Genomic DNA, 13581 nt, shown 5'->3' with positions numbered 1-13581 from the left:
AAAAAAATTGCATGCCTCCTTAATGCAGTCAAATACTTGCTATTCTCTCGGAAGATTTGTTTTTAAAATACGTTTTAATCTCGTTTCTGTGACACCCATTGAGGAGTACCATATAAAAATATCAACGAGAACAAATATTGTGACTGGACTCGGGTGTATAATATCTCACGTGAACAGATCAATCGATTATAGTTTTAAAGGGGCCCTGTAAGGAATTTTTACAGGTTTTTAATTTGCACCGAACCTGAGCGCACTGAACGTCGTAACTTAATGAAAATGTTTTGTTCTCGAATATCTCGTTTTATTTTAAAAGTTATAGGCAAACGAAAATTACAAAAACAAGCCAAAAATAACCTCCTCAATGATGTCCTTGGTCGCTTGAGTGGCCGTAAACTAGAGGAGGAGTAATGAGCTCAGCGAGCGCTCACGGCTGCCGCACTCCGTGTCGATGGCTCGAGAGGGCGCCAATAAAGCATGTTCTGGATAGGCTGTATGAAGCGGGCAGCCAGGACAGCTCTCATTGCATTTGCTGCGCGATTAAACACTAATTCGGCTCGACATTTCATTGGTCAAAAACGACAGCAAACAAGGTGCAAAGATCAGTTCAGAACGGGAGCCACATCGCGCTGCCATGCCGACAAACGGTGAAACCGCAAGCCCAACCTGCTCGCCAAAGTGCTTTGAGCGCCCGGAACCGGTCGGATCCTCGAGCCGGAATACGACCGGAGCGCCGCCGCGTACATCCGGGACTTTTCTGCGCTCGCCGCTCGTCGGTGCTTGATCCCACTACACCTTTCTAGTATGTGCCCCTCTTTCCACCGCATGGTCGCGGGTATGTCGACGGGTAATTTTTTGTTGTCGTACTTTATAAACTGCACTTGTTTCCTTTCTGATCGCAAATACTGAACAAAAACTACCTTCATAAATACTTGAAACGGTTCGCGCCTCTTATATTTTAGATTTCGACAAAATATAAGCTTTTAGTGGCTCTGACCAGTAGTTAGCCCGGGAACAATGACTTCACATATCGCGCGCTTTCGGCACCGCGCTTTCGGCACCGCGGGTTGCCCCCGCAGGTGGAGGAGGTCTCCGCGTCGTCCGGTTAAAATATGACGCACTGATATTTCGTTACTCTCTCCGTGCCCGCTGGCTTGCCCGAATCCCAAGAGATGTGGAAACTTCAAAAAAGGTAGATGCTTAAGTGTGATTGCAGGGCCCCTTTAAGACAACTGTCAAAACTTTATTAAAAATTAGATTTGAGTATTAAAATATGGCAATTTTTCGTAAAGGAGATTGATCTGGTTTAAAACCTCGTTGATAAAAAACCTAGAAATTTTCTGCCGCCAGTCAGTTGCAGCTGTCACAACTGTCGCTCAATGTCGTGCTTCTTCCTGACTTCTTATTTAAAACGCGTGGACTTTTTCTTGACTCCGATTACTCCGATTGCCGTTGATTCCCTGTTGGTTGCTCAAGGGAATAGGGAGTTTTCGTAGACCGCGCTGCCCCCTCCGCTAGGCGTTCCGCAACGAAGAAGTTGCTACTGCGCCTGCGCGCCGATAGCCTTGACTGTGGAGTTCCCGCTATCGTAGCGGGTTGCGGAGGGCCTTGCGGGACGGCGAAAACGATCTACGAAAACTCCCTATTGTCTGCCAAGTTTCTGAGCGTATTTCTTGGCGTTTGTGTTCCTTGACTTTGTGGACTTGATAACTGCGTGGGGTGCATGTTACGTCTAAAGCATATTTGCTGTAGTCCTTTGCAACTCAAGAAGGTAGGGCGAGGGTAAGACAAACCGGGTGGGGGGGGGGGGGGGGGGGAGGAAGCAGACAGAACGCTGGAGAAGAGAAGGGAAACCTTCTTTTCCCTTTAGCGTTTCGCCTGCTTCCTCCTCCCCGCTGTCTTACCCTAGCCCTGCTTTCTTGAGTTGCAACGGACTATATAAAAAGCGTGGTGACAATTTTTTTTTTTACGTTATTATGCTGCAGTTTACAATCCAGAGGAGAACAGTATTCAGCTTAAAAAAATGAAAACGCTAGGATAAAAAGCCATAGATACAAAGCTTTTTTTTTTCTTGATAGACATAGCTTTTCAGATAAAAAGGAACACTTAAAGCTACATTGAGGCGACGAAAAACTTGTTTACCGGATTATTAGTTCAATGTATAAAAGTAAGTGAACTGAAAAGCTAAAAAAAGTTTGATGAAAAATTGTTTACATTTAATACAGTGCTGACTCAATAGCTTCAATAAAACAACATCATAGTTTTTTGTAAGCACATAAACACTTGCAAGTGCTCAAAGCCTGAAGTTTTGCGCCTAATCTTTGTACCAAGAGAGCGTTCAACATTGGAACATTTCATCACATTTGGTCGAGGGTAAGCTAAACAAGCAAATTTCTCGGTTGCACGGGGGTACCACAGAGGTTTAGTCATTCAACGAATAGCTAGAAACGTTCTAAAAATAACTATTTGGAGCTATAGTGAATTGCAGTAACATGTGATTGATGAAGTAAGGTTATGCACGAGTTCTGCGTCGAAAACGACCAGATAGGATGTCAACATTCCCGAAGCCCGCTTTTCCACGGCGTGATAAAAATTAAAAATCATGTATTGCGTCATCGCGAAAGCGGCACACAAAATGGCTTACAGCCATTCTGAAAAAAGAAAGACATTCTAAAATTCGGAACATGCCTAAGATTCAGTTTTTATTTTGCACAAGGATCAAATTGCACCTTGCCTTTTCCGCTAACTGAACATTATAGCTTTAAAAAGGTTTGAGCCGTGCTCTGTGATATTTTCATAAATTATGTGTTGGTTTTGCGTGCCAACCATGTCGTAACGTTAACTAAGAACATTTATATGAGTGGTCATTATTTCAGCCTTCTCAAATATTCAAGTTATTGAGTGAGTGAACACGCAAGTAAGACGTCTTTCGATTTGTCATTCCAGGCAAACAACGATCAAAACCCGGACTTCATGGCCAACTATACGGTACGTTCACAAACACTATCGTCGGAAGATTTAGCACGAAAAACATTACTAGCTAGCTTATTTGCTAAATAGTTGCCCTCTTCTACACTACAGCTCAATATTACCACTCGTGGCAAAATATAAAAACGCACTTTATGAACGCACCAACGGAGTTCACGCACACAACGCATCTATGGTTAAACCGCCAAAATAAAATATGCTGACTACCAGGATACCGGCAGGGCATCTCTTTTTGAGTCCCAGTCTCCAGCACGCGCTTGCTGCACTCCGTAAGGCTTTGGCTACGCGTGCACTCTCGCTTACGAGCAGTATTGTGCCCGTTACCGAAAAAAAGTAACGAGATAGCGTTACTCGTTAGTTTGGTAAAAATTAACGCGTTATAGAGCTACGTTACCCTTTTAGAAACGTAACGATATACCGTTACCGTTACTTTTCAGAAATAACGAACGTTACTTTTACGTTACCTTTGTGTTCCAGTACTTATGTTTGGCAGAGATGTGTTCGCTTCCAAACATGCCTTCGGCCTCGTGAAAGAGAGAACTATTCAATATTAGCCCACCTGCTTAATATGTTAGATTATGACCATGGTCGACATGTTTGCGGAATGCGTGAATGAACTTATTAAGAAGTTCTGGGAGCGCTAGCACTGGCATAAAGCAACGACGGCAGTGAAGCATCAGCAAGTTATAAAAATTACCCACGATCCGTGAACATTGTGAAAAGCGAGCTGAAAAGAAAACTAACTATAATCGAGAAACGTACTCACCTTGATGTGCTTTTTTAAGTTAGAACTAGACGTCTTTGATGCCCGAAGCAGCTTAATTTTCGGCATGCAGAGTAGGCATTGAAACTGTAAATTATCTGATTGCGACTCCTTTAGTTGATACATTTCCTTCAATCCTGGCCATAGCGACGGAGTTTCGTTATTCATGTTAGGGGAGGAAGTGGCCGAGTGGGCTAACACGTCTCAGCTCGGAGCGTGGAGCGAAAGCTTGCGCTGGGAACCTCCTGGGTTCGATCCCCGCCGCCCCCGCCCGTTTCGATCTGGATGAGTTTCGTACCGGCACGCGTTCGTGTGATCACTACTGCGTGATGCACGTTAAAAACCCCAGGTTAGCGGTTGTACCGCACTGGCCAAATTTCTCATCTACAGCTAAGCGACCGATTACCCGTTGAGGCGCATCTCCATCAAGGCTGTATAAACATAAAGAGCAAGCCAATTTTTTTTGTTCATGCTCATCTCACACGTATAATGAGTCGGAGAGTGTAGTCAATCGACTTTTATAAACTACAGCATGCGAGCGGGGACTGCTGGAACACAACCAGCCAACCAACACCCCCTCATCTTTACGCCGGTTTTAGTAACAGTCCGGTTCATACTATTACCAGAGACTGATTTACTTCACTATGTCGAACAGGACACCGGTTACCAGCACACTGGTTATAATCACTTGCCCTTACCACCAGTAGCTCTTAGTTTTTCCGCGAAAAAAAAAAAGTTTCGTGTTTGTAAGTTTTCTTTTCAGCTTTAAAACTTTTTTTTTTTATTATGACTTTAGTGAAGTAAAGACTAATCAAGCGAAAGATTCTTCTGTGTACAAAAGTGAGTCAGGAACTTTTATGTAGCGAGGGGAAGAGCGAGGGTAAAAAATTGCACAAAGGGTGTTCGTCTCTGTTGGTCAGAAAGTTTTTTGTGTTTTTTTAATGTTTACTGTGACGGATGCTGGTTTTGTGCAGCGATGCAGCATTTTGAGAGGGATAGGTGAATAGCTGGACTGATAAGTGGAAAACCCACCGTTTTAACAGATCAAAGATTCAGAAGTCTTAGCAGCAAGATACGGCATTACCTGGGCATTGCGTGCTCGAGCGCAAGTAGTTGTTCCTCGAGTTTAGTTCCCCTAACGTCTCCAGTTTAGTTTAGTTGCCCTAACGTCTCCAGCAAAGTCTAGTTCCCCTAACGTCTCCTGTTTTATGCACAAGATTGGCAAATCTAAATGTTAGATCAGACGTCGTGACTTTTTCCCAGATACCTAATATATTTCACCAGTTTTGGTAAAAAGTAACGACCAACGATAACGTAATTTTTAGCCGATACCGTAAAAAAATAACGAAAATACTTTACTCGTTAATCATTCAGAATACTAACGAGTACGTTACTGCGTTACCTCCAACACCGCTTACAAAGCACCGGAGCGCTATACAAACGAGTGGCAACTGCAGCAACATCGACGGCACTTTAGGGGCTAGGACAGAGGGTGCGGCGGCAGGTTCGCGCTCTAGCCTTCTTGAGTGAATCAAATACTACCAGCGTCTGGCGGTCAAAACACGTAGCCCTGAAACTTTGTTTAAAAAATGCATAGCATATTTCTGGGCAATTGTGTTCCACGTGAAACGAGTGGTTTCATTCCGATTCCTGCGGCATGACATTCACGCTCGCGGAACTCTTCATCGGTTAGTTTAGCGACTGGATTAAATAAAGGGACACGGACACCCCCCCCCCCCCCCCCCCCCCCCTCGCCAAAGTTTTGTTTTATATTTCCTCTATGCGATTTATCATGGTGTCAGAAGGCTATCCAATCAATATTTTGCTATAGCGTCACGTATATTTGAAGTGAAGAAAACGCAACTGCTCGAAACCGAAACCGAAACTGGACAAGTGAGGAAGAAGAATTATAGAGGAGGAGATAGTAAGCAAAAGTCACGTGGCTGCGACTCTTTCTTTTTTTTTTCTTTTTTTCAATGAACGTATTTGCGTCTTTTTAGAAACCACAAAAAATTGTTATAATATTTCATTTCTGTTGTACAAATAAAAGTTTGGCCGGCATAAATACCTTGTCAGTGTCCCTTTAAAGCGTGGCATGTAAACTCGATTGCAATTCCTGGAACAGAGATGCCGGCCCTACCTGGGGTTGTAAACCCCTGGCGGCATTCCAGAAGCCCTTACAGCCGCGGATGTTTCTCCGACGACATCCAACCACCGTCTAGCGGGCGGGCGGTGGCGCGCGACTGATTGCGCAATCACCAGTCAATCAGTGTCGAATAAGCGTGGCCTCGCACGCGACGTCATACCTGAACCAGCCAATCAGCGTCAAGCTAGGGGGTATGACAGCGTCGCCTGGCTCAGCCATTCATTAACGAGTTAATCGGTGGCTTCATCTTTCGGCTTCGCAAGTTTCTAGTATCCCCCTGAAGTGACAAACCACGTTTCATGTGAAAAACACGTGTTGAAAACCGCCAATAGAAGCTCGCGCTGGAGGTGGGACAAATGAAAAGCCTCCCTGCAGTTCTCACCCTATCAGTGACTCAACTAATGCGCAAAGGGAGATATCCAGAGCGTATAAATGATCCACTTCAATCGCCTCGCCCAACCTTCTTATACGGATTCTGGCTATCTATTCGGGGAGTTTCGGATTGTTTGTCACCGTGTTTGTATGCCAAGTTTCGTTAAATATCGCTTTCTCGTTCCCTGAAATCCTGGCTCCCTATTGTTCCTCCATGTTGGCAGCAAGGCAGGCCTACATTTTATGTCCGTGCGTCTGCTTTTTCGCTGAACACTTGTTGAGCCAACCACATGGATCCATAAAGTGTGTGTGTGTGTGGGGGGGGGGGGGGGGGGGGGGGGCTCGGCATAAGGACGAGGCTAAAGAAACATTTTTTTTTCAGATATATTTTGACTTATAAATGGAGTGTTGTTACACTGAGATTGGCGTAAGAAGGTGAAGCGTATACATGCATATACATACGCATATAACTATACATATGCATATACATATACATATACAGGGAGTTCCCGAGAAACGAGAACCGTGTTTTTCGGGCCGGGTAAACAAACTATGCATCGCAGCATAGATGGCAAAATCACTTTCAGAAAGTAAATAAATTTCATTACTGCTTCCCGGAGAACTGAAAAAAATTTAATTAAATTGCATTACAAATTCCCGCAGACTAAAGGTAATTACATCACATAACGATTACTTTCCAAAAATAATGAAATCGCATTGATTTTACTTTTCAATACCTTCAGGCAGTAATCTGGGCTCATTTTATTCACACTAGATGTACCGAAAATCAGATCGACATGTTTACACCGCAAGAGCCTCATGCGCCTGAATGTGAACCATACTGAATGGTCGCTTTGCTGGCGCACACGAAATAACTGTTAAAGATAATGAATTGCTTCTTCTCTAGACGTGACTCAAAGACAGTTGAATTAGCGGTTTCGCTGTTCATTCAACGGGCAAGGGCCTTATCAAATCAAATCAAATCAAATTTATTCGTTGTCACATTTTACATGACAACAGGGACTGGGGCAAAAAGCTGCTAAAGAGCAGCTTGACAAGGGTCCCAGCCCCCGTACAGTTTGCGACAGCTTCAAACAATTTAACGACTAAAATTTAGTTTACAACTACACAGTGTACAGAGACTAGTACACACCAATGCAGAAACTTGATTTATACAATACTAAATTTGTTGAAAACATATAGACGAAAAACACACAGGCCAGTGAAAGAAGAACTCGAATAATTAAAGCAATGATACAATCGTACATGAAATAATACATCCAGTTCATAACGAAAAATATCAGCAGTATTCAAAAATCGCCTAGAAAAGTAAGTTCTTTTAATTCCCTATGTGATAGTGATTCAAAATGGCGACCTTTTCTGTACAAACTATTTAACATGGTGGACAATCTGAAATGGAGCGTCTGATTTAGGTAATTTGTACGCGTTGGGCGAATCATCCAGGGTTCATTTTGTCTTAGGTTGCGTAGGATGACGCGATGTTTTAGGTTGACTAGTTTAATAAAATGAACATTATTGTGTTGAAGAGCCCTGCGATACGTTGACAGAAGCTTGTAAGGATACATTTGCTCAACGGTTTTGACATTTAGGGATTTAAATAGTGATTTAGTTGGATGAAGAAATGGAGTTCCTGAAATTGCACGTACGGCCTTCTTTTGTAATAGATGCAACTTATTCAGATTACTTTTTGTTGTGGTGCCCCATATCAGGTTACAGTAATTTAAGTGAGAAGAAATTAATGTATTATATATAGTTAATTTAATTCGAGTAGGAAGTAAACTTTTAAATCTTGTAAGCAGGCCTACATTTTTAGATATTTTTGCTTGCATGTAGTCTATGTGTGCATTCCAGCTCATATCATAAGAAAACAACACACCCAAAGTTTTAATACAATCCACAAACTCAATTTCTTCATTGTTTATTGTAAGATGAGGTAGGTTATTTATTTTCCTATTTTTGGGCCTAAACAAAATAGCTTTGGTCTTTTTACAGTTTAATTTTAGTTTGTTGTTAAGCGTCCAGGCGGCGATTTTTTTTAGCACTTCGTGCACTGTAGCAATAGAAGTAGAAAGATTGTTATGGGAGAAAAAAATACTTGTATCATCAGCGTAAATTATCAGCTTTACATCATCGCTTTTGGCCACATGCACAATGTCGTTTATGTATAGTATAAATAGCAATGGGCCTAAAATGCTACCCTGAGGAACACCCGATTTGATAGAAAGCCTGTCCGAATGAAAATTCAGAAAAGACACGTATTGATTCCTATTTTCTAAGTATGATTTTATGAGATCGAGTGCTACGCCTCTTATTCCAAAAAATGGTAATTTGGCAAGTAAAATATCATGATCGATGGAATCAAAGGCTTTTGAGTAATCAAGAAAGACGCCTAGTGTCATCTTTCTTTCGTCAAAATCTTTCACAATTTGTTCTTTCTGGTTTAATAAAGCCAATTCGGTAGATCGATGTTTACGAAAACCGAATTGCGCATCGGAAATTAAAGCGTGCTTATCAAGATGTGTTATGAGTCTATTGTGTATTAGTTTTTCAAGTGATTTAGAAAAGACAGGAAGGATTGAGATGGGCCTATAGTTATTTATGTCAAGCCTATCACCACCTTTATGAAGAACACTAATTTTTGATACCTTCATTCTCAGGGGAAAACAGCCTGTTTCTAATGCGAGGTTATATATGTATGTTAAATATGGTGCAATAATATCAATGACGTATTTTATAGGTTTTACCTGCATGTTATCAGCGTCGACGCTTTTGCTATTTTTAAGATTTATGACGGTCGAGTAGACTTCTGACTCATCCGTGGGGAATAGGAACATCGATTTCGTATACGATACTGGCATGAAATCTAGAACTTTGTTTAGGCAGGACGATGACACACCAGAAGTACCAACATTTACAAAGAAATTATTGAAAGCATTTGCCATGTTCACTCCTGTTATTTTAATGGAGTTTATACTTATTTCATGGGGCACGTTTTGAAATGGCTTATGATTCAGTACTGACCGTATCTTCTTCCACATAACGTCAGGTTTCTTAGTTTCTAACGGATCGAAAAGATTATTGTAGTAGTCACGCTTAGCATTTCTTAGCAGACTTGTGAGTTTGTTGCGGTATTTCTTAAAGGTTTCAAGCTTGCTAATTTCTTTTGTTCGTAAAAAATTTTGATATAAATTAGTCTTAACCCGTATCATTGAGAGTAGCTTTGGCGTGACCCAAGGCCTACGCGACTTCTTAGATGCTTTGAGGTTGACAAAAGGAAAATGTTTACTATAAATTGTACTAAATGTATCGAGGAATAAATTATATGAGGAATTTGTTGATTTTGTTGAAAAAATATGTTGCCAAGATGTCTTTTCAATTTCTTCTCGAAAACTACGCAATTGATCCGGGGTGATAGACTGAATTTTAACCATTGGAACAGGGTCACTGCGGTTTTTCTGGGAGTGCTCACTGTACAAGCAAAAATAAATGGGAAGATGATCACTGATATCAGTAGAAAGAACACCTGATGATACCACCGATTTTTCATAGTTCGTGATGAACAAATCAAGCATAGAAGATGACGTATTTGTTATTCTTGTAGGATGTGTGATAATATTCGACAACCCATTTGAAGCAATAAGATTTGAGAGAGAGATTTTTTGGCCAGAGTTCGAAATCATATCAATGTTGAAGTCACCACCCATGATTACCTTGTAATTGTTATCATTGACATAATTGAACAATGTCTCCGCAAAATTAAAAAATGGTATGACCGGAGAATTTGGTGGCCTATATACGACGGAGAGCAGAGTATTTTTGAAACGTACAGTTACAACCTCATAAAAATCAGTAATTTCACAGAACGATTCTAATATCTCACAATTTTTTTCATTTTTTACCAACATAGCAACACCACCGCCTAGCCTATCATTTCTATTTAGGTTGAAATGAGAATATCCCGGAAGCAGAAAGTAATCAGCACTACAACTGTACCACGTTTCAGTTAGCATGACGACGTCAATATTCGGTCCAATGCAGTCAAACAAAACAGCGAGGTCATCGTGCTTATTCCTTGCAGATCGAACATTTAGGTGGATAATTGTCATTTGAAATGCAGACTCATTCTCAAGTAGATTTTTTAGTTTAAAAGGTGAAATGAAGGATTCAGACATCGTTTTTCAAGAGACAACAACAAAAAAAAAAAAAAATTTTTGCTAGCTCGCCGTTATCTTGCACACGTCATCAGCACACGTTACTTTCAGAAACGGCGTCTGTTCAGCCTTACGAGCAAATATGCTACCGTTTCGGACCCAAACGAATTTCCAGTTGCATTCCTTCTTTTTTGCTACAGTCACTCCCAGCAGTTTTTTTAGCGCGGGGCAAAGGTGCTCGTTCACATACACAGAGCTACCCGAACTAATGCCAAGGTCCTCGCAACTGACGCGTCGTTTTTTGGCATGCCCAAGGAAGTTATCTCGCCTGTCCCGGCGTATGAACTGAACAACAATGTTCCTAGCCGTACTGTTCGGAACGGGAACGCGGTGACACACCTCGATATCAGTTTCAAGTATGGGCGCGCCAATCACGACTCCCAGTTTTCCCACGATGTCAAGCAAGTTTTCATTTTGCTGGGGTGGGATTCCCTTTATCTCAACATTTCGATTTCGGCTGTATTGCTCGCAATATACAAGCCGACTTTCACTTTCTCTGGTCTGTTGATACAATTGCTTGCATTCCGATCGAAGTTCGTTGTTTTCCGCCCTGAGCTCCGCATTTTCCTTTATTGTTGCATTTAGCTTATCCTTCATTTCCTCAAACGTTTTGTTAATAAATTCCATACTTGCTTTCACTTCCCTTAACTCTCCGCGCAGCTCTCTTTCAATCGTGCTTTTTAATTCTTTGTGTTCTTGCCTCAGTTCTCTCTTAAGGTCTTCAAATAGTTTGGCCATTTCCTTGGCCATCTCTCGTTTATCACAAGGAGTTGTTTGCTTATAACGACACAAAAAAATCTGTGATGCACTTTGAAACAGGAGACACAAATACACGCTTTGCAGGTAGAAAACACAAACGTGCTGTGTTCGGCAGCAGTAAAAAAGGAAAAAAAAAATAAAATTAAAAATAAAGACTCTCACCTGCAAAGCAGATGAGAGTCTTTATTAGTTAAAGGGTGATATGTTTCCTTCTTCCTGATTTATAAGAAGTCATAGCCCGTGTCAGTATGTTAAGTCGAGCCATGGGAGCTTGTTCTTACAAGGAGTTGTCACGTGAAACGTTTCCCTTCTGATCGGGCGCATCTAATCCTATTCTCCCAAAAGCACTAGTCGACGTATTCCCGGTCATTCCTCTCACGGAGTCTTGTTCCCAAACACCCGAAGAGCCCAAGTTACTGCACGTCGTCACACAAGAGGGCTAGATATTTGCTTGGCAGAAGCGTCGCCAGTTTAGGAAAAGGATGGCGCTAGCTTCTTAAATTGTGCATTTTCCCAAGAAACGGGTAGCGATATCTGCTCATACGCGAGTCCCCGATTGAACTAAAAAAAGGCAGCGAGCCACACGGCGAGCGGCATCTGCTTTTCTCGATACCCGTCTTTTCCGACTACAAAAAGCACCTCTACTTAACAAGGCCATGGATACGCACGAAACGTTCTCGGGCCTTGACAAGGCATTTGGAATAGACTATTTATTCCGATCGTTTGTTGTTCAGAATTGTCGACGCCTACTGTTTAACCTTGCTTCACAATATAACGACATGGCTAAGGATCTGTTTGTCCTGTTCTCTCAGTTCTTAAAATGTGTTGACTTCGCTTGTGATATTCTTTTCGCCTTGCAGCCTACAAGCCGTTCATCCCAAGCTGACAGTGCAATGGAAGTTACTTGCTCGTTGGAACAGTCACACGTCTATCTTTTGCCACGTAATCACGCTCTCGTTCATACCACGTGCAGAGAAAGGGACGGGTCAGGTGATCAAACGAAGGCGGTTGATTGGTTCTGGTAAGTCGGCAGCTTCCACTGCACTGTCTGCTTAGGGATCAACGAAGCAGACTATCGTCGTGATGACGTGACACCGTGAATCTGCCTTGCCTGGAGTTCGTGAGCCGTGGCCTTTCATCGATGTTTTTCCACCTATTTTTTCCACCTTTCCAGTCTGCCTTTGTGCGTCTGGCGAGTACTTGGTGCGAGGCCTTGCGCTCCAGTTGCCGTCGCTTATTTGCTCTGATGTCTCTTTCACAAAATTTCACTACGCAAAATAATTTTTGTTTTACGTTTTTAAACGTTCGCCAACGAACTTTCTCATTTGGGAAAAAAGTAATTTCAAAAGTAATGAGTAATTTTTTTAAGTTACTGCCTGAAAGTAATTCATTACATTACTAAATTACCAGCCTGTAAAAGTAATTCCTTACATTACTCATTACAAAAAAAATAGTTTAACTACTTTAATATCATTACAGTAATGTTTTTAAGGTCATCTCTGCATTGCAGAAAGCTAAAACTCCTTGAGAATGTGACGCTAGCGGTTGGGATAGAATGCGAAAGTTCGAAAACATAACATTACCTGTGTCAAAAGCTACTGAAGAGAAAAAAAAAATTAAATTTCGGTATGAGGTGATCCCAACCTAAGCCTAATATCTTCAAAACAATAAATGCCATTGGGGTCGTCTGTACAATCTATTTCAGCTTAGGCGCCGACTACGGGGTAGAGGGAGATTGAGTCCACTCGGAAGACGCACGGGAAGTTTGTAGAGCCTACCACAATACGGCTATAATTAAAAGTCTTCTGTACGAATGTCTTAGTTGATAGTGTTTTATTTTCTTTTAGCAAATCATCTTATTGACTTCTGCGGCCACCCCCCAGCCCTTTATTGATTATTCTTTTTGAAAAACAAAAAACACGCAAATGTAGTCGTGATATTAAATCCTTTTTTTTTTTTACAGGAGAACGACAAAGCAATGATACATGATACCTCAACACTGTGCCGAATAAGGCACACAACAAAATCTGAATGCGAAATACCAAACCTGATCAAGTAAAAAATGCACCGCTTCCGCGATACGCTTTTCTCTTCATTCTGATCTGGGAGTGTAACGTAGCACACGATTGAGGGGAAACTTCCCGGAAGAGTAAAATCTTGCGATCATCACAAGTGAAAAGAAGACGGAAACGCTTCTGAGTGAAAATAAAATAAAATCAAACATAAACTGTCGCAGCTATGTTATAATTCGAATTTCATTTCATTTCATTTCATTTTATTATACCTCAAAGGCACTTCTACCGAAGTGCATTACATGAGGGGGG

At 41.6% G+C, this 13581-nt stretch overlaps 1 protein-coding gene across 1 annotated transcript in view; it reads left to right on the top strand.

Annotated features, from left to right (window-relative positions):
- The window catches only part of LOC115317367, a 52872-nt gene extending 39426 nt beyond the window's left edge, over nt 1-13446 (top strand). The window contains exons 4-5 of the mRNA XM_040212955.1: nt 2944-2985; nt 13221-13446. Coding sequence (XP_040068889.1) covers nt 2944-2985; nt 13221-13316 — 138 coding nt within the window. The 3' untranslated portion in view covers nt 13317-13446. The remainder of the gene's footprint in view (nt 1-2943; nt 2986-13220) is intronic.
- Nucleotides 13447-13581: the final 135 nt, after the last annotated feature.

Source organism: Ixodes scapularis, unplaced genomic scaffold (genome assembly GCF_016920785.2).
Source record: "Ixodes scapularis isolate PalLabHiFi unplaced genomic scaffold, ASM1692078v2 PGA_scaffold3__209_contigs__length_174095766, whole genome shotgun sequence".
NCBI classification, from domain to species: domain Eukaryota; kingdom Metazoa; phylum Arthropoda; class Arachnida; order Ixodida; family Ixodidae; genus Ixodes; species Ixodes scapularis.
Note: the sequence above shows the minus strand (reverse complement) of the source record. Positions and strands in the feature narration are given on the sequence as shown.